Source organism: Phoxinus phoxinus (genome assembly GCF_949152265.1).
Source record: "Phoxinus phoxinus genome assembly, chromosome: 7".
NCBI classification, from domain to species: Eukaryota; Metazoa; Chordata; class Actinopteri; order Cypriniformes; family Leuciscidae; genus Phoxinus; species Phoxinus phoxinus.
In genome coordinates this window covers 38,884,820-38,912,532 of record NC_136882.1, presented here as the reverse complement: position 1 = coordinate 38,912,532, position 27,713 = coordinate 38,884,820, and the positions used below count along the sequence as shown (strand labels likewise).

Here is a 27,713-nt window from a genome sequence, read left to right as displayed (position 1 = left end):
CTGTGTTTTTTTTCTTTGTAAAGCACAGTGGTCAACTTTTATTGTGTTTATTTGTGCTTCATAAAAAAATTAAATGATTGAAATTAATAATCTCACTTTATTGACCAAATGTACTTGCTTCTGACATCCGATTATTCAGTTAAGCAAAAATGACTATAGATTCTTTAGTCTTTATTGGTAAAGTGAGTGTTAAACTTTCTTTCTCCTGCCTCTATTGTTGTGTTCTCCAGAATAACAGCATAGAAAGGTTTGTTCCTCTACAATACACACGTGAATATGCATTTCCTTCAGCCTGAGGATTATTATTTCACTTTTGGTGTGAATGTGAAAGGGTCTTTACATTTGCCCAAAAATATCACTTTTTTTTGCCCAGATCAGGTGAAAAAAAGTAACGCAAAAGTAACGTAATGCATTACTTTTCTAAAAAAGTAAGTAAGTAACGCAATGCATTACTTTTTTAACACAATATTTTTAGGGATGGGCAACGATTAATCGCGAATAATCGCATCCAAAATAGAAGTTTATGTTTACATAATATATATGTACTGTGTATTATTATTTTGTATATATAAACACACACACATACATGTATATATATTTAAGATTTTTTATTTATATATATATAAAATATTTATAATAGGGCTGTCAAAAGATTAATCGCGATTAATCGCATCCAAAATAAAAGTTTGTGTTTCCATAATATATGTGTGTGTACTGTGTATAATTATTTATATATATAAAAACACACACAATCATGTATATATTTAAGAAAAATTGGTTATATTTATGTGACAATCAGCGGCTGGAGTGCCCGCGTGAGCCACTGGGGGGCACTCCTTCTCTGTTTCACTCGTTATTATGTTTTACTCTGGACTGATTAATGTTGATTTTATGCACCTGTGTTTTATTATCTTGTTTAGCGCACCTGTCTTAAGCCTGAGTGGCCCGTTGCACCAGTGCTCAGTATTGTTTGTGTCAGACTGCATTACCCAGCGTTTTCCGAGTTCCTTTGTATTTTCTAGTTTCACGGTTCCTGGATTCTCTGCCTGTTTCTGGTTTTCCCGTTTGCCTTCTCCCTGCATTGTACTTCTGATATTGGACTGCTTACCTGGTTTTGACCCCTGCCTGTTTCCTTGTACCTGTCTCTGGATTCTCCTCTCATTAAAGCCTGCATTTGGATCACCACTGTCTGTGTCCGCGAGCAGTTTATGACAGAATACTGAGCCTCTACTGATCCAGCGGCTGAGAGAGACACGGACCTCGTCATGGATCCCACAGCGCAGATCGTATGCCTCCGTCAAGGGGAACGTCCTCTCAAGGTTTTTGTGACCGATTTTTTGAAGCTCTCTCGTCAGTCCTATTTAGATGATTTCTGTTTAATGATGTTCTTTCGGGGAGGACTGTCTGAACCGCTCGGCTCTGCTATACCGTTTCCAAGTTCAAGCTGGACTCTAACCCAATATATTGACCTGGCCCTTTCCATGGGCGGTTCGCTTTTTACTGTGGATTTTTTGGAACTTTTGCTTCACAGAAAGCCCGGCGATTCGCCATTGTACACTGAATCCACGCATCAATTGTCTCCCGGTGAAGCAGCGCTTCGTAAGGGGTCCGCCGTATCCACGCAACATGTGAATCCCGACGTTCGGACACTTCACGTGAATTCAGTTGTATTCCTGCCTCAAGGGTTTTCTACTGAGTCTGAGCGCGTGCCAACCGAACCCACGCTTCATGTCAGCCCAGCCGAGACCGCGCTCGATGAACCAGAGCTTCACGTCAGCCTCGACGAACCAAGTGAACCGAGTGAGCCGAGTGAACCGAGTGAGCCGAGTGAATCGAGTGAGCCGAGTGAATCGAGTGAGCCGAGTGAGCCGAGTGAATCCGAGTGAATCGAGTGAGCCGAGTGAGCCGAGTGAATCGAGTGAGCCGAGTGAGTCAAGAGAATCGAGTGAGTCCAGTGTGTCCAATGAGTCAAGTGTTGAATCAAGCCCAGTGAAGCGCCGTCGCAGGAGAAGAAGGACTCGTTGGGCTCGCCAGGCTCCGGAGGGCGTTCCCAGACTCCTCGCCCTGCCGGCCCCGCCTCTGCGCCTCGCCCTGCCGGCCCCGCCTCTGCGCCTTGTTTTACCTGCGCCTCTTCCTGTGGCGGTTTCCAGCCTGGAGGCTTTAGCCTTAGACTTCCCCAAGTATTTTTTGGGGGGGGGCCGTAGGTACCCTGTGAGGGCCATGGAGGCGGCGCCTACATGGACCTTTGCACGTCCACCTTCGTCTGAGCTCTTGTCACTGGTCCTGTCCAGCCCTGTGCTCCCTACGTCTTGGTCCCCTGTTAAGTGTGCTCCGCCCTGGTCCCCTGTTAAGTGTACTCTGCCCTGGTCCTGTGTGGAGTGTGCTCCACCCTGTCTCCCTTCTGAGTGTGCTCCGCCCTGGCCGTCAGCACGCCCTGCTCCGCCCTGGTCGCCAACGCTCCACGGCCCAGGCCCGGTCTGCCTGTGTCCTGGTCCCGTTCCCCTGCACGGGCCTGGCCCTCCATCCCATCCCCCGTTGACCTCCCCCCGGAGCTCTTTGGAGCGTCTGGAAGCCGCTCCTTAGAGGGGGGGTTATGTGACAATCAGCGGCTGGAGTGCCCGCGTGAGCCACTGGGGGGCACTCCTTCTCTGTTTCACTCGTTATTATGTTTTACTCTGGACTGATTAATGTTGATTTTATGCACCTGTGTTTTATTATCTTGTTTAGCGCACCTGTCTTAAGCCTGAGTGGCCCGTTGCACCAGTGCTCAGTATTGTTTGTGTCAGACTGCATTACCCAGCGTTTTCCGAGTTCCTTTGTATTTTCTAGTTTCACGGTTCCTGGATTCTCTGCCTGTTTCTGGTTTTCCCGTTTGCCTTCTCCCTGCATTGTACTTCTGATATTGGACTGCTTACCTGGTTTTGACCCCTGCCTGTTTCCTTGTACCTGTCTCTGGATTCTCCTCTCATTAAAGCCTGCATTTGGATCACCACTGTCTGCGTCCTCGAGCAGTTTATGACAATTTATATATAAAATATTGATATATAATATAAATTATTCCTTAAATATATACATGAATGTGTGTGTATTTATACATAATAATTCTACACAGTATACACACATATATTATGTAAACACAAACTTTTATTTTGGATGTGATTAATCACGATTAATCTTTTGACAGCCCTAATTTATATATATATAAATATATAAACAGTACATGCAAATATTTCTTAAATATATACATGCATGTGTGTGTGGGGCGGCAGTGGTTCATGTAGGTTTTCTACAAACCAAAAGGTTGGTGGTTCAATCCCCGGTTCCACCTGACCAAGTGTCGAGGTGTCCATGAGCAAGACACCTAACCCCAGCTCATCTCGACGAGCTGGATGGCGCCTTGTATGGCTGACACCGCCGTCGGTGTGTGAATGTGAGGCAACATGTAAAGCGCTTTGGAGGCCATTGGGTCTGTGAAAGCGCTGTATAAATGCAGTCCATTTACCATTTATATATACAAAATAATTATACACGGTACATATATATTATGTAAACACAAACTTTTATTTTGGATGCGATTAATCGCGATTAATCGTTGCCCATCCCTAATTGTAATGCATTATTTTCAAAGTAACTTTCCCCACCCCTGGTCACATGTGTGTAACAGTACCTGAGCTTTAATGTCTCTGTGCAGGACCTTCCTGTCGTGGATGTGCTTCAGTCCCAAGCAGATCTGCACAAACCAGTCCACAATCTGAAACACACACCAACACACTAAGAGCCAGATTTACTAAAAGGACAAATTAGTGTGAGAGCGAAATCCCCATAAAAGTGCTGATGGGAGTGAAAGTTCTGCTCAAATTAAAGAACAGACGCAGCCGGATCATTTCTGTAATGACCAGCACAATCTACGAGAGCAGCGCACATTAGCGTCTGGTTTAAGACGGCCTTTTTTTGGGGTGGTTAATAATGCTGCAAATACCAGTACATTGACAAGCGCAAACCATAGTATTCATTAAATCCTCTCCTCACAGAAATCCTGCGTCTGAAAGAGAAACTCCTACAAATGCATATGCAATAATATCAATAATATATAATGAGTTGAAGTTTCGTCACGACCAAACGTTAGCGATTGTTAGCGGCAGTGAAGCGCGGGTTTCAGCGCCGAGTCTATTTCTGCTGCGCTGCTCACGCTCAATTAAAGTGAAAGCACACGTTTGATGGACAGAATAAATATGAATTCACATAAAAAATACCCAAACTGCACAGAATTTGCATGTCTAGTGTGTTTGAACAAGAACTGGAGTAGACTACGTCAGAAAAGAAAGACTCAAAAATATTTATAGAAAATGTACCCATTTTAACTTGTTTTTATTATTCAGTTTGGGTAAAAGTATATGGTGTTCGGACTAAGGGCGAAAAATTATACTTTGTATCATTTTCATGCGTTTTGGTTCCTTTTCACACCACACTTGATTGCTCTGGTCCGAATCAGATGATGAGTTGATGAAACGAACCAAAATGCAGTCACGTGACAAAATCCACATCACTCGTTGGCCAGAGGTAACTGCACTTCGATTGGTCAGAATTAACGTGCGGGAAAATTTCAGAGCTCCCGGAAGTAAACAAAGAGGAGGAAAATCCGGCAGACAGCGTTTGACTATGGAGAGACGACTGCAGTATCCCTGGTCATAGTATATTACATAGTTTGTCTACACCACTTTAGGCAAACAATTACATTTCATAATGAATCGAGGAACCGGCTTGAACAGAATGTTTTAATGCCCTTTCCCTGAGCTGTTTACTAAATAAAGCAAATATTTCGCTGTTTTTATGGGTTTTGGAGAGTTGGGAGCTAATATGGTCATCAGGCCATATTTCTATGAAGCTCCGCACCTCCTCAGAACTCCAAGTTTGTCCGCGAGCTGCCATGCTAGTGCAAAATGTCAACAAACATTATTCCTCATCCCATAATGCACAGCGCGGCTGACTACGGAAGCTGGTTTAGTCCAAAAATGTGCAGTTCTCTGACAGTTGGGTCTGTTCGAGTTCGGATCACGTTCTCACCACAAAAAAAAAGCGTACCGAGCGTTTGAAAGCGAGACCACCTCTCCTAGGAGGTCTCGGTACACTTGTTTGGTGCGATTGCAGCTTTCTCACCTGCCCAAACGAACCGCACCAATTCGGAAAACGAACTCTAGTGCGATTCAAGCGAACTAAACAAGGCAGGTGTGAAAGCACCCTTATAAATAAATAAAAATATAGAAAATAAATATTTGTGTGTGCTGTAAAGTGGTTAGTAAAAAATTTAATCGGAATCGGAAGGTCAAACTCAATGAATCGGCCTAGAAAATAGTAATCGCTGCATCTGTACGAGAGTCTGGTAGGACCAGGCTAGTTTCCCCCAAGGTATCGTTGTGGAAATGCTGAGTAACTGGAAAACCACTCGCGCAGGATCTGGTGAGTGTGGAGTGTGTGTGAAGCTCTGACCTGCTGCTCTGTGAAGGGTTTTCCTCTCTGCATCTTGATCCTGTTCATCAGATCCCCGGCGTCACAGTATTCCATCAGGATGTAGAGGTTACTTCTGTCTGGAGAGCGCACACAAACACACTACACATTAGTGTGTGTTCATGTCCAGCAGGATCTCCCAGATAACATGTTACAAGAACTTTTTGCTGACATTTCCATTAGGTTATAAAAACATTATTTCTGAATGTTCTACGAACGTTCAAAACATCCTTATTTTTTCTTGGTTACATGAATGTTAAGCGAACATTCCATTTTAGAATTTTGCAAACATTACGAGAATGTTACTTTTGAATGTTCTCTGAACATTCCGAAACAAGTAGTAACATTTAAAAAAGAAAAAGAAAAGTTTATTAACTTCTATGATTTTTTTTTTGTGCTAAAATCTGAGAACATTATTAATGACCAGATAACTTGAACAAACGTTCTTTTAATGTTACTGGAAGAACTTTTGTTCAGAAAATTGGTTTAAAAAGCCTTTTTAAGTAAGGTTATTATATTTAATCCAATCTATATCACACACAACATAAAGAATAAATCAGGACAGATGCAGAACACTGACCGTAAAATGATTTATAAAACGCCACGATGTTTGGATGTTTCATTTTGGACAGCAGAGTCACTTCCTTTCTGGAGGCGTCCTTATCCCGAGCAGACAACTGAGACACACACACACAGACAAATGAGAGACACACACACACACACACAAATGAGAGAGAGACACACACACACACACACACAAATGAGAGAGAGAGACACACACACCTGAGAGAGACACACACACACACACACACACACACAGACAAATGAGAGAGAGACACACACACAACTGAGAGAGAGAGACACACACACACACACACACACACACAGAGACAAATGAGAGAGACATACACACACACACACACACACACACAGACAAATGAGAGACACACACACACAACTGAGAGAGAGAGTGACACACACACACACACACACAGAGAGAGAGAGGCACACAACTGAGAGAAACAAACACTCTCTCACACACACACACACACACAGACAAATGAGAGAGAGACACACACACAACTGAGAGAGACACACACACAGACAAATGAGAGAGAGAGAGAGAGACACACACACACACACACACACAACTGAGACAGACACACACACACAACTGAGAGAGAGAGACACAGACAGACAGACAGACAGAGAGAGAGACACACACACACACACACATACTCCTGTTCTCTATCCCCAGATCCCATAAATCCATTTGAACAACTTAATTCAGAATTTAATTTAATTCTATTTTAATTGTGTAATTTCCTCTGAATATCCACAGCCAGTGGATCAGTCTGACACAGCTTTAGTGGGCTAATCGATCTAATTTTGTGACTCTGGAAAATAGTTTTATGACATTGTATTATGTTGAATGTCAAAGTTTTGTGTGTCTATTTGTTAATGAGGGATTTGAGAACATATTAATGTTTTTAGATCTTGAGTAAAAGTTATAGTTTTTATTTTGAAGTAAAAAGCTCAAATTAAACAATGTGGGGTAAGATGAGCCATCCAGAATTGTTACTAGTAGTGTTATTATTTTTAATTGTGATAATTACTGTAATTAATTGGCTTATTATTCAGTATTTAGAGTTAGATTAAATTTTAAAGACAGTGAAGACGTCTGAAATGTGTGTAAAAGCTAATCCAGTATTTGACATTTTTCTTTATAACAACTAAATGAGCAAATGTTTATTTATTTCCTTAATAACTCATTTTGTCTGATGCATCATCATCCTGCATACTAAACTTATATCTAAATATGTTTCCCTATGTTCCCAACTTTTATGCATTAATTTGAGCAAAGTGACAAAAGCAATTAATCAAACGTCAAACTTTGTCTCCAAAATCTGAAAAAAATCCATTAATGTCGAAGAATCGGTCATGATCGGATTCAATACAAGTTTATTTGTACATAACGTTAGTTTCGAAGCAGCTTTACAGAAAATCTCAAGCACACACAGTCACAAATTATGATTTTCTTTATTGTCCAGCAGTCAGAAGTGTCTCTGACTGAAGGATCGGGTCTAACTTTAACGTTACCTGTCTCAGGTGAATCTCTTTGATGACGTATAGCAGCTCATCGTCACCGTGTCGGTGTTTGACCAGAAGCGCGCTCCCGAACGCGCCTTGACCGACCTGTCGAATAACCTCATAATGATCCATAAACCCCGAGGATTATGATGATGATTGATGATGATGATTGTGATCTGCAGCCGGTTCTGCAGCAACCGCGTGAATATGAGCGCCGCGTCACCATAGCAACGCGTCAACAACAGCGTCACTCCGCAGAGTTACTGACAGGAATCCGTCCGTGTTTAAAATATTCTCACCAAAACACAAACGAAGGGCATCAAAAGTGTGCTCGGCTCTTGTGTGTGAACAGGATCAGTTCCTTACAAATTAAATTGATTTCGTGAAATTAAAACTATTCGCAAGGATCGCGTCTGACAGGGCAGAGAGTGAAGCATTCTGGGCTATCTAGCGCCATCGATTCTTTACATTCATTCAAGTATAAACATTTGACTGGTCTATATAAATGAATATATCTATATATTTATCTATCTATGTAAATAATTTATATAGATCAGTGGATATAAACTCTCAATTGTGAGAGGAGAGTCAGAATTGTTATAAAAAAGTAGCAGTTAGCCAGCAAACACAGAACGTTCCCCTAACGTTCCCATATGGTTTTTTGGGGAACCTCTGTAGGTTATCTTTTTATAGAGAACCTTCCCAGAACTTTCCTTGTAGGTTATTCTTACATTTTAATTTATAATATTAAGTGAACCTTCCCAGAGCGTTCCTTACAGGTTATTTTTAGGTTTTATATTTGATAACATAAAGAGAACCTTCCCAGAACGTGTGGAATACACAAAATAAAGCAATAATCTTGAAGCTGCTTTGAAAACATATACTATTTAAAGCGTTATAGAATGTAAAACGTTAAAATGTTATGAAAGAAAAAAAAGACAAAACCTGAGCCTCATATTTGACACTTTTCTTTATCGATCTACTGTATGTCTTTTGTACTCGAAGTCACCATGAAATTAAAACAGACCAATTTTATTTATTTTTGAACATTGCGTGGGAACATGTATTTTTGGGATAAATGTTAATCGTTTATAAAAAAAAAGTCATTGTGACTTTATGGCAGTTATTATGTGAAGACTCGCGGTCCTGACGACGACACAAGATGGCGCTGCAGACTAACATTAGTGTCCTGAAGAAACGTTAGGCTGTATCCCAAATCCCTGGTTCCCCATTCCTTAGATTACTCCACTAATACTAAATGACTGTTTGTATGAAAATGAGGACAATGAGGAGTACCTACTTCATCCAGTGCCATGAAGATCCAGCCTTTGCGATGTTTTCAGGCCGAAGAATTCAGATAACGTCAACTTGGGTCGCCATTCAAAACAATCATCATCCTTATATTGTAATCATTACGAGCCAAAGTTGCAATTGCTGATTAAACATGTTCCCTGCGTCTGCTTAACTGAATACATGATGTTAATAGCGCTATAAAAATAGAATCAAATTGAAAACGCTCATATTGTTATTGAGGTGCATTATGGGATTGAACATGTGCACTTGATTATGTCCCCTATGGTTTTGAACACCACTACAAATGGCTGTGTCCTCAAATAGTGCCCTAGATAAGGGTATAGGAGTTTATTTCAGACACAATCCTGAACAACCAAGTTTCTGATCGTGTGTGTGTGTGTGTGAGAGAGAGAGAGACCTGGTGAATGGTTGAATGACTCTCATATTATATGTCCCAACTAGTGATCATAACGCTCATTAATCTGCTTTATGTTGCTTTAGTTTAAGTTGATCAGCTGGGCTGTGAATTATATTCTCCAGTTGAGCAAAAATAAAAAGGCTGAGGTTGTTGTTTTCAGGCCCTCTAGTTCTGTTGACTGGAATTTAACATTTCATGTCTTAAATGTTCATTCTGTCATTTTACACCGTTACCAGAACACAAGTCGGTAATCAGTTGACTAAAACATGGAAAAGCACCAAACTCAAGTGTGTTTTAATATGAAGTGAGGTCTACAATACCTGGAGTTCATCCGTTCACTCATCTGAAAACAGGGTTTCTGCGGGTTGTGTGAAGATCCGCCTATAGTCCGCCTATATGAATATGCAAATGAGCCCCGCCTCCACTCACTCAGAGATCCACTGGTTGACGATCACACGTTGATCTGATTGGTTACAAGGTAGTGTGTGACGTCAGAAACACCAGCGATTTCAAACCGTGTTTTTGAGACTGTCTTTGGTTCACTGCAGTTTTAAGCAGAAAATACTCAGCAATGCTGTCCACTTATGAACTTACACATGGTTTGTCGTAAAGCAGATTAAAAACACCACATAGACACAAACAACATTAAAAACTGGATTTTCACCACATGAGGACTTTTTATAGATCTTTTTAAGACCAAGTAAAGCCAATTTAAGGAATATATTGAAGGGAAATCAATCAAAGTGTTCTCTAAATGCAAAAGTCTAGGGAGAAATTTTTTTTTTATTTAACAACAAAAAAAACAATGTTTTGTTAGATGTTCTTTCTCTGTAGTTTTGTCTTGTTTTCCAGTGCAAATGTCTAAAGATTCTTCAATCAAAATGTATTTACTGGAGATACAATATGACATAAAATATGATGTCTTGTTTTCTGTGAAATTGATCAAGAAGTGAGTTTATGATTAAAACCAGAACAAATGTCTGCTTTCAAAACTCATTGAGACAGATATTATATGTAAGGGTAAATCAAGACTTTTCAAGACCTTTTTAACTCATGTAAGAGGAAATCAAGACTTTTAAAGACCTTTTTAACTCGTGTAAGAGGAAATCAAGACTTTTTAAGACCTTTTTAACTCACGCATGGGCAAATCAAGACTTTTTAAGACCTTTTAACTCGTGTAAGGGCAAATCAAGACTTTTCAAGACCTTTTTAACTCGTGTAAGGGCAAATCAAGACTTTTTAAGACCTTTTAACTCGTGTAAGAGGAAATCAAGACTTTTTAAGACCTTTTTAACTCGTGTAAGAGGAAATCAAGACTTTTTAAGACCTTTTTAACTCACGCAAGGGCAAATCAAGACTTTTTAAGACCTTTTTAACTCATGTAAAGGGCAAATCAAGACTTTTCAAGACCTTTTTAACTCGTGTACGGGCAAATCAAGACTTTTCAAGACCTTTTTAACTCGTGTACGGGCAAATCAAGACTTTTTAAGAGCTTTTAACTCGTGTAAGGGCAAATCAAGACTTTTCAAGACCTTTTTAACTCGTGTAAGGGCAAATCAAGACTTTTCAAGACCTTTTTAACTCGTGTACGGGCAAATCAAGACTTAAGACCTTTTTAACTCGTGTACGGGCAAATCAAGACTTTTTAAGACCTTTTAAACTCGTGTAAGGGCAAATCAAGACTTTTCAAGACCTTTTAACTCGTGTAAGGGCAAATCAAGACTTTTTAAGACCTTTTAACTCGTGTAAGGGCAAATCAAGACTTTTCAAGACCTTTTTAACTCGTGTAAGGGCAAATCAAGACTTTTCAAGACCTTTTTAACTCGTGTAAGGGCAAATCAAGACTTTTTAAGACCTTTTTAACTCGTGTAAGGGCAAATCAAGACTTTTTAAGACCTTTTAACTCGTGTAAGGGCAAATCAAGACTTTAAGACCTTTTTAACTCGTGTAAGGGCAAATCAAGACTTTTTAAGACCTTTTTAACTCGTGTAAGGGCAAATCAAGACTTTTTAAGACCTTTTAACTCGTGTAAGGGCAAATCAAGACTTTTTAAGACCTTTTAACTTGTGTAAGGGCAAATCAAGACTTTTTAAGACCTTTTTAACTCGTGTAAGGGCAAATCAAGACTTTTTAAGACCTTTTAACTCGTGTAAGGGCAAATCAAGACTTTTTAAGACGTTTTAACTCGTGTAAGGGCAAATCAAGACTTTTCAAGACCTTTTTAACTCGTGTAAGGGCAAATCAAGACTTTTTAAGACCTTTTAACTCGTGTAAGGGCAAATCAAGACTTTTTAAGACCTTTTTAACTCGTGTAAGGGCAAATCAAGACTTTTTAAGACCTTTTAACTTGTGTAAGGGCAAATCAAGACTTTTCAAGACCTTTTTAACTCGTGTGGCAAATCAAGACTTTTTAAGACCTTTTAACTTGTGTAAGGGCAAATCAAGACTTTTAAAGACCTTTTTAACTTGTGTAAGGGCAAATCAAGACTTTTAAAGACCTTTTTAACTTGTGTAAGGGCAAATCAAGACTTTTCAAGACCTTTTTAACTCGTGTAAGGGCAAATCAAGACTTTTAAAGACCTTTTTAAGTCGTGTACGGGCAAATCAAGACTTTTCAAGACCTTTTTAACTCGTGTAAGGGCAAATCAAGACTTTTAAAGACCTTTTTAACTTGTGTAAGGGCAAATCAAGACTTTTCAAGACCTTTTTAACTCGTGTAAGGGCAAATCAAGACTTTTAAAGACCTTTTTAAGTCGTGTACGGGCAAATCAAGACTTTTCAAGACCTTTTTAACTTGTGTAAGGGCAAATCAAGACTTTTAAAGACCTTTTTAACTTGTGTAAGGGCAAATCAAGACTTTTCAAGACCTTTTTAACTCGTGTAAGGGCAAATCAAGACTTTTAAAGACCTTTTTAAGTCGTGTACGGGCAAATCAAGACTTTTCAAGACCTTTTTAACTCGTGTAAGGGCAAATCAAGACTTTTTAAGACCCGCAGAGACCCTGGAAAAAACATACGTTTTCTAAAATCTATTTCACACAGTTTATAGCCTTTAAAAAAATGATCCGTTTGGTCAAACTACTATAACTTATGAAATATAAGTGTTTTTACTCAGAATACATGCATCAAGTCTGCAGTGTTTGCACTAGATCCAAACAAATGTCTAATTCACCCTTAAACTTCTTGTTCTTTGATTTTATGCAATTCCAGTTTTGCGCATCATTAACCCTTTTCACATTTCTGAGATTCTCAGAAGTCGTCGTCATAGTTGGGCAAACTTGGTGAACGGGAGATGACAGCAAATATTATTTTAGCTCAATAGCAAAAATGTAAAAGCGTTTCTATGACTTTCCTAAAGAGGCAAAAAATATTGAGAGATTGATTATGTTCGTCTGAAGAAAAATGACAAATTTGCCGTCAGCCGTTGCGTTAGAAACACAGCAGCGTGACCCAGTTCTGTGCACTTCAATGCTAAGGTTAAAATAAGACATGTGACCAAACCCAGTCTGGAGCCGCACGGCTATGTCTGTGGCAATAGCCAACAATACATTGCATGGGTCAAAATTATACATTTTTCTGTATTTTTCTACAAAAATCATTAGGATATTAATTAAAGATCATATTCCATGAAGATATTTAGTAAATTTCCTACCGTAAATATATAAAACATGTATTTTTGTGAGTGAATGCAGCACAAACATAAATGCACAACTTTAAAGGAGATTTTCTCAATGTTTAGATTTTTTTACACCCTCAGATTCCAGATTTTGGAACCAATGGTCACAAAAGTGCAAAAAAAATTAAACTTATGGAAAGAAAGTGTGTGAAAAGATCCATTATATGATTCTGGTCAGTTGTTTTCAGTGTCCTTTAGCCATGTCTTTCTGAAGCACAATCTCTCTGACTTCAATGTTTTCATATAAGAACGCTGCATTATTGCACACGTTTCCCAGTAGAGGAATGAACCGGGACCGGATGATGAAACTGGAGGCTCTCTGATAAAGACATCAATTACTGCTGAATAAACAGAAGCTCAAAGCCGAGCGAGATTGTGCCGTTATATATCCTCACACGGCTGAGCTCTCCAGATGTTGATTTAATTACACGTTAATAATCTCGCCGGCACTGAGCCATTTGGCACACACACACACACGCGTACCGGACAGAAAAGAGCGTTGTTCATATGAGGATAAAGCCGTCCGTTATAGATTCCAGCACTTCTTGTTCCCTCGGGCTTAATAAGGACACTGGCAGGTGTGGGGATTTTTCTTTCTGCAAATTACTTTGACGTTATTGGAGGAAAATGCAGAGAAAGATCTGGATGAACTGTGGGGCGTGTGGACAGATGAGGTGAGCGGCAGGTTAATGTAGTAGACAAATGACCCAATAAAAGCAGAATTGAGATGAACGACGCCGTCCATCGACTGGGATCGGCGCGAACCGAACGACGCTTCATAAAGCCCACGCCTCCAACCATCGGCTTCTTACCGAGCAATAAATCTGGATAAATGACAGAGAGCCGGGGCATTTCTACATGTATAAAAACGACAAACTGATTCATGGCAAAGGACGTCAGTGTTTGAGAAAAGAGATCATTTGGTGTAAACATTTATTGGTTCTCAAACTAAAATAAAAATCGACTTGTCAGTAAAAATTTAACAGCCTTTCAGACCAAAAATAAAATTTCTGTCTATATATATTTACAGGTGAAACTGGAAAAATGAGAATATGGTGCAAAAGTTCATTTATTTCAGTAATTCAACTTAAAAGGTGAAACTAATATATTATATAGACTCATTACATGCAAAGTGAGATATTTCAAGCCTTTATGCATTTTAATTTTGATGATTATGGCTTACAGCTTATGAAAACCCCAAATTCAAAAGGTTTTCTTAAGCTGTAAAGCTATAATCATCACAAATTATAACGCATAAAGGCTTGAAATATCTCACTTTGCATGTAATGAGTCTATATAATATATTAGTTTCACCTTTTAAGTTGAATTACTGAAATAAATGAACTTTTGCACCATATTCAAATGTTTCCAGTTTCACCTGTATATATATATATATATATAAATATACTGAGTTTGTATAAATGTGCACTTTTTGTCGTTTTTCCCTTTTTTTTTATTTTCCCCAGTAAGAATATATTAAAGGCCGTTTGTGAAACACAACTGTTAAACTTATTAAAAAAATGTGATTTGCTGATGATTTGTTTTAAACTTCTTAAATAAAAAAAACCGAGGGAAATGTACAACAATGCAGTCGCTCGTACTGGCGTCTATTCCCAGAATTCAGAGGAAACTGAATGACACGGCTACTTCATAAGTGATGTACACAAAAGCAGGTTGTGTGTGTGTGTGGGACTTTTGTCTGAAGGCACACGCTGAGAGCCGATGGCTGGTGAACACATACAAAGAACTGAAAATCAATCCAAAAAAAGTCCAATCTGGTGTGTTTTAATACTAGAATATTCAAATAAAAAACAAAAACAAACCAATAAACGCAGATAAAAAAATAAAGAACAACACAGTTCCGGCTGCATTTTGATATGTTCCAGTCAATCGCCCAATGAGAGAGCAGAACACGTTCAGTTCGGATTGTTTCCTTTTTCAAATGGCAGGAGTTGAAACACCCACCGTCAGTCAGAGCGCCCTCGTGTGGAAGGGTGAAGGCATCACAGCCTGTGTCAGTGTTATTAGCTGGGCGAGTCTGAAGCAGGAGGTCACGGCGGGGTCAAATCCACACGACTGAAGCTCCTCGTCACATGACCGATCACTGGAGGAGACACGGACGGTCACAAAACACTCAAAACACATACTGAAGATGCTAGTGTCAAAGACACATTCATAATCATCTACTTCAGCTAGTGTTTTAGTTCTGGTTGCATCATCAGAACAAACTCAACACACACACTGAAGAGTACACAGTCCTGCGGTGCAAGACACATTCATTGTCATCTACTTTTACTTTTTGTTGCATCATCTGTGGGAGACATGCTTCATTTTATCAGTCTGAGGTTTGTACAACAATAACAACATGGAGCAACAAAAGGTAAATGTTAAAGGTAAAAAAGTAGTAGCTGACTATATATATATATATATGACAACAATGTAATATAGTTTAGTGACTTCCCTCATATTTAAAAAATAAAAATGATTTTCCTCATATTTGTATGGTTTAATTACACTTCTATGACATATGAGACATATATATATATATTTACGACATTATATACACTGCCGTTCAAAAGTTTGGGATCGGTAAGATTTTTTATGTATTTAAAAGAAGTCTCTTATGCTCACCAGGGCTGCATTTATTTGATTAAAAATACACAAACAAAACAGCAATATTGTGAAATATTATTACAATTTGAAATAACTGTTTTCTATTTTAAAATATTTAAAAATGTAATTTATTCCTGTGATCAAAGCTGAATTTTCAGCATCATTACTCCAGTCTTCAGTGTCACATGATCCTTCAGAAATCAGTGTAATATGATGATTTGATGTTAAAAAAATATCTATTATAATTTTTTATAATTTTTAATAGAAAGTTATATTACATTTATTTGAAATATAATATTTTTCTAACATTAGAAATGTCTTAACTGTCACTTTTGATCAATTTCTTTGATGAATAAAAAAAAAGTATTAATTTATTTTATCTATTTTTAGTTTATTTGAATAGGGACAAGTGTGTTACATAAGCTCATGTTACATACTACAACATTTTAGCCGAAGCTAATTCTCAATATTATTATGAGAATTTATGAGAATAAACTTATTTTATCTATAAGTTTCTATAGTTTGCCAACTAACCTTGTCAAATAAATACCTTAACCAAGTTTAGTGACTTGTTCATCCCTCATATTTAAAATATTTAAATAAATAAATACAATTATTTATCATATTTTTATGTTTTATTCGCACTTGTAGGGTCACCTACACTGAGATCTGTAGAAAGCGCTTTCCTGTGAGGCTTCCTCCCCCGACCAGCGTGTCGAATCCCTACAGGAGCCTAAACAGAAGAGGAACCAAATTAATTTAACAAACACACACTTTCTGTCACATCCTCAGTGCTCAGGGGCAAAGGCAGCTAGATTTTTTATTTGCACGAATTATGGTCACAAATATGACTAGAGATGAGAGTTGAGATTTGTTTTCTGCAGGAAAAATTCATAGTTGCCATTTTAAAAATGTCCAATAATAGAAACTGAAATGACACATGGGATGTTGGTAAATAATAATAATCAGGATTTACTGTAAAGCTTGCGAATATGCAAAAAAGTCACATTAATACTTAAAAATACCCCATAATAGAAACTGAAGTGACACATGTGATGTTGTTTAATGTGGATAATCAGTATTCACTGTAAAGCTTGTGACCCTGGACCACAAAACCAGTCACATGGGTCAATTTTTTAAAATTGAGATTTATACATAATCTGAAAGCTGAATAAATAATCTCTCCAGTGATGTGTGGTTTGTTAGGATAGGACAATATTTGGTCGAGACACAACTATTGAAAATCTGGAATCTGAGGAGCAAAAAAATGTAAACTTTGAGAAAATCTCCTTTAAAGTTGTGCATTTATGTTCACGATTGTGCTGCATTCACTCACAAAAATACATGTTTTATATATTTATGGTAGGAAATTTACTAAATATCTTCATGGAACATGATCTTAATATCATAATGATTTTTGGCATAAAAGAAAAATGGATAATTTTGACCCATACAATGTATAGTTGGCTATTGCCACAGATATACCCGTGCGGCTCCAGACTGGGTTTGTGCTCCAGGGTCACATGTGTGTGATCTGAAATGTGATTGGTGGTCTGACCTGACTGGACATCATGGGCGGGGCATGAAGTAACGGAGGGCGAATCTGAGGGCCGTACTGGAGCGTGTGTCCCAGAAGAGGATAGCGAATGTCACCTGACACACATACACACACACACACACACCTGATGAACCTCACCACGACTTCAATGCTTTAGTGGCTGTTTACACGACACACTTTTCAACTAAAAACGTAAAACTTTTAATGCGTTTTAGCCGTTCGTTTACACGACAACGGCGCTTTTGGGTGCCTGAAAATGCAATATTTTGAAAACGGTTTCCCTGTAAAGAACAAAAAACGCAATGAAAATGATGACGTCATGATGACGTATTACGTGTTCAGTCTACGCGTTTCATCGCCATCTACTGGCCTGGCAGCAGAATACAGCGTTTTTAGTTGTTTTTGTGGATCAGTGTGAATGAGGATCGTTTTGACAGTCGTTGTCGTGTAAACGTCCCCTTAATAAACACCAGACAGGACGAGAGGACTCACCTTGACCTGAAACGAAGGGTCTGGAGAAGGGAGGCATGATGGGAAGGGTGTTAATGCCTGGCCGGATGTTCTTTACATTAGTGAGGTGTGTTGGTGTGGGCGACTGGGCCGGCGAGGGGGACGGGCTGCAGATCTGAGGACTGTTCTGCACACACACGGTTAAACATCGACATGAAGCTGCATTCATGATATGAAGGAATCAACAAAGATGTGAACAGATTTTACAAGCTCCCATTAAACAACTATATTTTATTAACAGTCCTGTCGGATCTCATTTCTCAAAAAGGTGCGTTAAAGTGATTTTGTTGTCAAATCTGCACATGGATCTATTTTGCCATTAAAGGATCACTCCACTTTTTTTGGAAATAGGCTCATTTTCCAGTTCCCCGAGAGTTAAACAGTTTTACCGTATTCGAATACATTCAGCCGATCTCCGGGTCTGGCGGTAGCACTTTTAGCATAGCTTAGCATAGATCATTGAATCTGATTAGACCGTTAGCATCTCTCTCAAAAAAATTACCAAAGAGTTTCGATATTTTACCCATTTAGAACTGAACTTTTCTGTAGTTACATCGTGTATTAAGACCGACAGAAAATGAAAAGTTGTGATTTTCTAGGCAGCGCCTGAAAATAGTCCCTAGCTCGGTAACTTCCAACGTGACCGGCACTAAGTTTGTAAAATCATTGCGCTGCTGTACGGCAAAAAAAACTCTGGTCATTTTTTTGAGAGAGATGCTAACTGTCGAATCAGATTCAATGATCTATGCTAAGCTATGCTAAAAGTGCTACCGCCAGACCCGGAGATCGGCTGAATGGATTCGAATACGGTAAAACTGCTTAACTCTAGGGGAGCTGGGAAATGAGCCTATTTCCCCCAAAAAAGTGAGTGTTCCTTTAAGAGTGTCGTCACAGAAACAAACAAATGATTTCAGAGAGTAAAGGTCCTTGCACACCGAGGGCCCTATTTTGCACCCAGCGCAATTGACTTTGTACTGGACGCATGTATCATTCATACTTTGCACCCGACACACAGCGGACGTTCCCCTCCATAGACAGCGGTTCAGTGAAAAGAGGAGCGTGTTCCGGCGCAAACGTTCCCTGGTGATATTTTGCAGTTTCAGAAAACAATTCCTCCACTGACCAGGAGAAACCGAGTCTAAAGTCAGTGGCTCGTTATTCAGATGCTATTTTAAGAGCGCATGCTTGGCCATAATGTAGCGTGTGCACAACACACACACTTTGCTTCTCTCATCTACACAGACACAGCAGTTCATATTTTTGCAAATCATACATTATTACAAGGAACAATATTACCACACGAGGGAAATCATTGTTGTGTCCATGAAGATGTGAAAAGATAGACATAAATCTAGATTACACATTTACCCAAATTATTCAGGCTAATTGTAGTAATGATGGATCAAACCTGTTTGATCAATAGTGGCGAGACACATCGGTATATAAGGACATCTGACACAGTGGGTTATACGTCAAGAACCAGGAAACTAAATTCTGAAGACATCACGCGAGAAATCACCGTTACCATCATGTAAATTGCGTGCGCTGGCAAACCCGCCGTTATAATAGCAATCCGCCATGGAACAAGCGCACCGGCTCTTAAAGGGAATGTGAGAGGACGCTCTGATTGGTTTATTTCACGTTACGCCCAAACCACACCTATGAATAATGAAGCGACTTCAGACAAACACATTTTAGATTTGCGTCGAGATCCGCCCACAAAGTTACTTGTGTTTCAGATCGTTAAAATAGGGCCCCGAGTCTGAAATTTGCATGTGAAATTTGTGCACGTTAAAAAATAAATACGACCAATCACGTTTACACACTGCTTCTGAAAATTTCGTTCGTCATGATAAAATTCTGATCAAGCTCGATTTTCTTATTTTCGCATCCGTAGCAAGCATTTTGAGAGGTGTTTTGACAATTCAGAGCCACCGTACAAGTGAACGCCAAAATCCAGACCTGTTCAGGATCAATTGGTTCACGGAAATTGGTGGTCTTGTTTTTAATATGTGGCTCCAGTATCGCTACGCTAGCAAAGCATCAAACTGAGCCTCTGACATCCTGAAGTAAACTTTGAATCGCTCGGGATAATCCCGCAGCTCCTCGTCCTTGATTCCGCTTTCTTTTTCTCTTTTTAAGAAGAGAGAGGACAACAAAATCATCCTCACTGCATGAAAACTCAATTTTCTATTGTTTCGCGAATCTAAAGTTTCTGCGCGTGACGAATTTTTGTGTGACGAATACGAAAAAACGCATACGAAAAATTCTGACTCTGTGTGCAAGGACCTCAAGGATGTGAAACACTCGTATGGTGCGTTCAAATCATGTCGGAAAGTTCATATTTACAGGTTGAGAGCATATGAACACAAGCACAAATTCGTAAGAGATTCTGAGTTTTTTTAATACAACAGATGCGGCTTCTGTATTGATGACAAATTTGTTGAAATGAACGAAATCATTTTTTCACATTTACAATAAAACATGCACAAAATATCAGTGTTGTTCAATTACGAAAGAATATAGAGATGAGATTGGATTTACAGCACCTACATAAATTGAACAAAAACAAAAAACACCTGATACGCATACTTTATTAATCCTTTTGAAGTATAGTTTAAAAAAAATATTGTAGAAAAGGTGCATCGCTATCTTGCCCCGACCAAAGTGATCTAAACACACACGACATCGTAATTACGACTTCCCAACTAGCAAATACAAATTTCCCAGAAGGACTTGGAGGCACCAGCATTATGTACTTGAAATGCACAAAATAAAGCGATGAATAAAACACATTTACTGACACTTACTGCAGTCCAATTGTTTTAAATTGTAAAAGTCATGTGTATTTCTGATGTTGGAGTGTGTTCTTACTCGTGACGTGTCCAGGCAGCAGATCTCGCTGGGCTTGTGCTCGTAGTATTTGTTGTGTTTCCACTGCGGGGGGGAATGTGACTGAAGCTGCTGAGACGCAGGTAACGCCAGGTGCATCATCACCATACCACCTGATGGGGGCGGAGCACCTGTACACACACACACACACCACACACGTTGGGTTTTCATGTTTTATAGGGACTCTCAATGGATATAATGTTTTTTATACTGTACAAACTGTATATTTCTGTCCCCTTACACTAACCCTACCATCACACAACGCTTTCTGCATTTTAACATTTTTGCAGAGAACACTCACACACTCAGTCACTCACACACTCTCTCGCACACTCACTCACTCGCGCACACTCACTTGCGCACTCACTCGCGCACACTCGCTCGCACACACTGGCTCGCACACACACTCGCACACACACACTCGCGTGCGCACACACACTCGCACGCACTCTCACGCACAAGCACTCACTCGCACGCACACACTCTCGCACGCACACTCTCAAACGCACACACTCACTCGTGTGCAATCTCGCACGCACACACTCTCGCACACACACTCTCGCACGCACTCACTCGCACGCACGCACACACTCACTCGCACACTCTCAAACGCACACACTCACTCGTGTGCACTCTCGCACGCACACACTCACTCTCGCACACACACTCTCGCACGCACTCTCACTCGCACGCACACTCAAACGCACACACTCACTCGCACGCACTCACTCGCACGCACACTCTTAAACGCACACACTCACTCGTGCACTCTCGCACGCACACACTCTCGCACACACACTCTCGCACACACACACTCACTCGCACACTCTCAAACGCACACACTCACTCGCACGCACACACTCTCGCACGCACACTCTCAAACGCACACACTCACACTTGCACGCTTCACTTCTCTGATGACGAGGGCAGGGCAACAACCTGTCACTCACATGAGATCCACCAATAGCAAACCACAACCATCAAATCAATTCCCCACAGACAAAAATCAAGCCTGAAGTGTAAATATAACGTTCGATTTTACTTTTAACAAGCAAGCTCATTCACAACAGGACATTGGATGCCTCATGCAACGTCTCAGGGGATATATTATATATGCAGATGTAATTTCTAGGGCTGGGACTCGATTAAAAAAATTAATCTAATTAATTAGAGGCTTGGTAATCAATCGAAATTAATCGCATTTTAATCGCATATAAATATTTGACCTGAGAACAGTGAGAAGTAATTTTTTTCACATGGATTTTTAGTATACCATTGAATAATGACTGAATACATAAGCTTAAAGCTGCAGTCCGTCGTTTTTCCTCTTTGTCGCCATCTCTGTTAGAAATCTGCAATTGCAGTTATTCGCGGAATTATTAACTGTGCGTGGGTGGTAAATCGGCATGAAACAGCGGGGATGAACACAATGTATTGAGGAGAACCTGTCGCTGCCGCGTCGCTGTGGATACTGTACTGTCATCAGCAATCTCAGAGTATACTTTTTGAAAGTGTCAACATTAGAATTTTCATCTGAAAATGTCATCTGAACAAGTAACTACATTCACTTTTGTTCTGACCAAATTCGGGGGGTGGGGGGAAGCATTGCAGTAGGCTATATCATGCTGATTAAATCTAACGATTGCTTATATCACGTCAAAACGTGAAAAATATATTTTTTCTGTAGCCACTCTGAAGTCCGAAGTCTTTGTGTTTTACAACTGGTGAATCTCCAGTTGTCACTGGTGATTGTCGCTTTAAACTTTCGGGATCCGCCATACCAAGTGCTAAGCTAAATCTCCACCATCATCCACACACGCTAGCCGGGGACTCCTTCTCTATATGTACAGAAGTGACGTAATGACGCAAAGACATGCTCGAAATTCCCGCGGAAATCCACCAGTACCACTGGAATTAAAATCATTATTACAAGCTTACCGTTTTGAATCGAGGTAAGGCAAGCAGATCGATTTGAACACTGGCTGGTTACGTTTTTTTTCAAAAATGTCTTTTTTTATATTTTTAAACCCAAAAAAGTGCCGGACTGCAGCTTTAAGCAACAAAATATTGTTTATTTTTGTTCAACCAAGTCCAGCAGACCAGTGCTATTTTTGCCATTAAGTGTAACGTTAGCAATAGCCGTTCCGAATTCCTTGTTGCACAGCTTGCACACAACCATGCTCTTATCGACGCTTCCATCCGTTCGTTTTTTATGACAAAATGTCCCATCCACGGGGCCGACCAAATCGGTCTCGTCAGCTTCTTTGTTCATGTTCACTGTGGTTTGTTGTTGTCTGAAGTTATCAAGTTATGAACATAGACGGTTATGAACGCTATTGGTGCTCCAGTATAATCGGTCCGCCTAAACTCATCCAGTGAGAAACGTTCCGCGGTGCAAAAATAAGTGCGATTAAAATGCGGTAAAAAAAAATGTACGCGTTATTTTTTGTGTAATTAATTAATCTTAATTAACGCGTTAAATTCCCGGCTCTAGTAATTTCACAAAGAAACTTCTGATTAAGTGGTTCCAACAGTGACACACGATGAGTCAAAACACTATCCAGATATCCAGACACTGAGCCATTCAACACACTGCAGAAGAGCCACAACAGGTTTAAAAGGACATTCTTTCTCTTACTGCTTAATCCCCCAATCAAATCAAACCACAAGACGCTTGTGAAGGAGAAGAGGATCTAATTTGAGCATTTGAGGAGCCCTTCTAGCCTCCTCTTTTAATTAGTTATTAAAGACGAGCGATGGAGAGACGCCACAGAGCGATCAGAGCAGAGAAGCCATTCACATTAATGGAGGACACATCAACTGGAAATGAGAATCACAGGAGCCGTGAAGGCCTTCTTTAAGATAGCCATAACCCAGAACAAAGCAGCACAGGAATTACTTTTTAATTACCAGCTCATATCTGTTCAATAATGGGATTGTTGGGAGCAGAGAGTGTCATTTCAATTAGCACCTTTACGCCTCGAAGGAAATGACACGAGGCTGAAGGTCACGACAACGAGCCGCTGAATGATAAGCTGGCCGCTGAACGCTCGTGTTCTCCAGACGTCCTTTGTGTGAGAAACACAATCTAACTCCAGGGCTTGAAGAAAAGCCGAGTCTGACTGTATTGTGCTGAAAATGAGGGAGGCTAAACGACGGTATAATGTGGATCTGGATCACTGATGTCACAACTAGCACGGTTTAAAAATAGCAGAATAAAGCAGAAAACGTCTGCTTTATGGGTCATCATGACACCAGCAGTGTTTTCTGAGCTTTGATGACTCAAAATTAATGATAACCAAGAAATAATTGACTCAGTATGATAGCAGAAAGCTATCCAAGTGTAGTTGGAATATGAAAATTACCTCATTTCTGATCAGCAGGAAAACATTGATGCATTATATCTTTTCATAAATAAAGTTAAAATGCAGTATAATTATTGCAGATTCATTGTTATATCTGAAATTAGTTGTTTGTCATTTTATTTAATGCGTTATACCTTCTATTCAATCATACAATGCATTATAATGTGTGTTACAAGGCTAAATACTTTAACTAATGTTAACCCATTTTATATATATTGCATTATCAATGTATTTACTAACATGAACTAACAATGAGCAATACATTTGTTACAGTATTTATTAATCTTTAGTGTTAGTTAATAAAAATACAGCTGTTCATTGTTTGTTCATGTTAGTTCACAGCGCATTAACTAATGTTAACAAATACAACCTTTGATTTGAATAACGTATTAGTAAATATGTAACTTAATATGTACTAAGATGAATAAATTCTGAAGAAGTATTGTTCATTCTTAATTCATGTTAAGTAAGGTAGTTAACTAATGAACCTTATTGTAAAGTGTTACCAGTAATTGTAACCAATTATGCATTTTTTGTATATAATGCATTATAAGGTGTATTACAAGGCTAAATTAATGGATTAAAAATACTTTTATAATGCATTATATATAAAGTGCTATCGATTTGAACTCTGAGCATAATGAATCATTGGAATTAAAAATGTAGCTAATATGTGACCCTGGATCACAAAACCAGTCACATGGGTAAATTTTTATATATTGAGATGTATCATCTGAAAGCTGAATAAATAATCTCTCCATTGATGTATGATCCATTTGTTAGGATAAGACAATATTTGGTCGAGATACAACTATTGAAAATCTGGAATCTGAGGAGCAAAAAAATGTAAACATTGAGAAAATCTCCTTTAAAGTTGTGCATTTATGTTCACGATTGTGCTGCATTCACTCACAAAAATACATGTTTTATATATTTACGGTAGGACATTTACTAAATATCTTCATGGAACATGATCTTAATATCCTCATGATTTTTGGCATAAAAGAAAAATGGATAATTTTAACCCATACAATGTATAGTTGGCTATTGCCACAGATATACCCGTGCGGCTCCAGACTGGTTTTGTGGTCCAGGGTCACATATAGCAATATTTCCCTTCAGAAAACATCATTGTCTGATTCTAGTGCAAAGAGGACGAGGACGAACGGCCTTCTGGGTCACTGCGGGTCCGTACCTGAGCACTGCTGGGTGGGAATCTGTTGCGAGCCGCAGGGAGGCGAGGTGCGCTGGTACGGCATCTGTTCAGATCCTGGAGGAGGCAAGAACCCCACGGAGGAGCTGCGAAGACACACACACACACATGCAAACACTCGTTTACGGTGCCAAAACCACGTCACACACACTTCCAGTAGAAAGTTTGGGATCGGTAGGATTTTTTACGTTTTTAAAAGAAGTCTCTTCTGCTCACCAAGGCTGCATTTATTTGATTAAAAATACAAAAAATATTATGACAATTTAAAATAACTGTTTTCTATGTGAATATATAGTAAAGTATAATTTATTCCTGTGATCAAAGCTGCATTTTCAGCATCATTGCTCCAGTCTTCAGTGTCACATGATCCTTCAGAAATCAGTATAATATGATGATTGATGCTCAAGAAACATTTGATTATTATCAGTGTTGAAAACAGTTATTTACATTTTTATTTCAGGATTCTTTGATGAATAGATATTTCAGAAGAATAGCATTTATATGAAAATATTTTGTAGCATTAAACACTACCGTTCAAAAGTCAGTAAGAATTTACATTACATTTTTTGAGGGAAATAAATAAAATAAATCAATACTTTTATTCATCAAGGTATGAATTAAATTGATCAAAAGTTACAGTAAAGACATTTATAATGTTACAAAATATTCAAATATATTGGGAATATGATAAATGATGATGTTATGTATACATATATATACACACACACACACACACACACAGGTGAAACTCGAAAAATGTGAACATTGTGAAAAGGTTTTCATAAGCTGTAAGCCATAATCACCACAATTATAACAAATAAAGGCTTGAAATATCTCACTTTGCATGTAATGAGTCTATATAATATATTAGTTTCACCTTTTAAGTTGAATTACTGAAATAAATGAACTTTTGCACCATATTCTTTTATATATATATATATATATATATATATATATATATATATATATATTCACATATAAAACCGCTGTTTTAAATTGTAATAATATTCCACAATACTGTTTTTTGTGTGTATTTTTAATCAAATAAACGCAGCCTTGGTGAGTAGAAGAGACTTCTTTTAAAAGCATTACAGAATACATTGACTGGTAGTGTGTGTTCAGCTCTGATCAGTGCGACCCCTGATAAACGTGCGGAGTGGCAGATCAGCACGGCTCATGAGCAGATCATCAGTATTCACAGAGCCGGCTCGTCTCTAGCGGTTTAATAAGGACACGAGGCGTGTGACGCAGCTGTGAGGACCCGTTCACCATCTGTGAAGCGCTTCATATGAAGGATGTGCTGCGCGAGATCGCTCTCCTCACGGGACACAGCGTTATATTAAGACCAGCTGCATTTCTGGACGTATAAATCATCTTGAACGTGGCCTACTAAAGTCAAGGTCCCACGAGACGACAGAAGCGAGCGAGCGACCTCTTCCTCACAAACCCGTACAGCCAGAGCCATTTTACTCCCGACTGAAAGCCTTTTCATGTCTAGTTTCATCCCGGTTCGTAGCAGAAGATTAAATGAGTCTGATATATTATTCTCAGGAAAATTCATTAGTGGACACATTAAATAAAATAAAAAATTACAACAGTTTCAGAGCTTAACGCCAAACTCATTAATTATACTGAACTTACTAAAGCTGGACTGTTTTCTTCTAGAAACAAACTTTGCTGCATTATTTTTCTGTTATCTCTGTAAAGCTGCTTTGATACAATCTGTATTGTAAAAAGCACTATATTAATAAAAGGAGACTTGATTATTTTGTCTGTTTTACACAGGGCGTATCATCACAGTATCATGTGCTTTATTTGTAATTAATGAATATACAAAAAATATAAGTGCAAAATACACAAAAGGACTGTGGCAACTTTAACCATTGAAAAGATACTATGACAAAGTTATCGCTTTCCTTATTCAAACGGATTTTTTTTAATGAATATATGATGGACCGGAAGAATAAAAGCTGTATTTTATATTTGGATATATTTATATGAGCAATATCACGCTCATAGTCATGCGAAATATCTTTATATATCTATATCAGATCAGCTGCAGCTTTAATTTTGCATGAAAATATTGTATACTATTTTTTTCATAGTTTGGCTGGTCCTGCGACTTATAGTCAGGTGCGACTTATATATCAAAATTAATTCATACTGACTGAGATGAACCAAGAGAAAACATGACCGTCTACAGCCGCGAGAGGGCGCTCTAGTTAGCGGAGTTGTTCAGAAGCGACACCGAGGAGGAACTCAATGGATTCAGTGTTGAGGAATGAGATCGGGAGCTTGGTGAACTTGCTGACCGGTAACTTGTTGGACTCGCTGGCTAATGTTAGTTTAGCCTATTCAGCCTCCCAGGTATATGTTCTTTATGCTATTTTGGAGCTGAATAACTGTTAATGTGTTACGCTAACATGCCGGACACTATTCAGCTGTTGTTCTGTGTGCTATTGTGTAGTTGAATAACTTTCCTTTCCAGATTAAATGTCTGTTCTTGGTGTTGGATTTTGTGAAATAAATTTCTAAATAAATGCAACTTATAGTCCAGTGCGACTTATATGTTTTTTTCCT

General features: G+C 38.9%; 2 protein-coding genes across 33 annotated transcripts in view; both read right to left on the bottom strand.

Annotated features, from left to right (window-relative positions):
* LOC307002245 (serine/threonine-protein kinase Nek5) overlaps window positions 1-9,689 on the bottom strand; it is a 36,804-nt gene extending 27,115 nt beyond the window's left edge. Inside the window, exons 1-4 of one of the 5 annotated variants that reach the window (XM_079619661.1) lie at window positions 9,628-9,689; window positions 6,086-6,182; window positions 5,488-5,585; window positions 3,668-3,751 (exon numbers count right to left, since the gene is read on the bottom strand). In XM_079619661.1, the coding sequence (XP_079475787.1) occupies window positions 3,668-3,751; window positions 5,488-5,585; window positions 6,086-6,128 (225 nt within the window). In that variant the 5' untranslated portion in view covers window positions 6,129-6,182; window positions 9,628-9,689. Of the gene's footprint in view, window positions 1-3,667; window positions 3,752-5,487; window positions 5,586-6,085; window positions 6,183-7,605; window positions 7,917-8,896; window positions 9,083-9,627 lie in introns of those variants that run through there. The other 4 variants (XM_079619660.1, XM_079619658.1, XM_079619659.1 and 1 more) reach the window with 4 other exon arrangements.
* Window positions 9,690-14,751: 5,062 nt separating this feature from the next.
* LOC307002243 (R3H domain-containing protein 1-like) overlaps window positions 14,752-27,713 on the bottom strand; it is a 67,721-nt gene continuing 54,759 nt past the window's right edge. For all 28 annotated transcript variants that reach the window (XM_079619648.1, XM_079619646.1, XM_079619630.1 and 25 more), the window contains 6 exons: window positions 25,116-25,219; window positions 20,538-20,686; window positions 17,646-17,790; window positions 17,154-17,248; window positions 16,257-16,328; window positions 14,752-15,086 (listed from right to left, as the gene is read on the bottom strand). In XM_079619648.1, coding sequence (XP_079475774.1) covers window positions 15,084-15,086; window positions 16,257-16,328; window positions 17,154-17,248; window positions 17,646-17,790; window positions 20,538-20,686; window positions 25,116-25,219 — 568 coding nt within the window. In that variant the 3' untranslated portion in view covers window positions 14,752-15,083. The remainder of the gene's footprint in view (window positions 15,087-16,256; window positions 16,329-17,153; window positions 17,249-17,645; window positions 17,791-20,537; window positions 20,687-25,115; window positions 25,220-27,713) is intronic.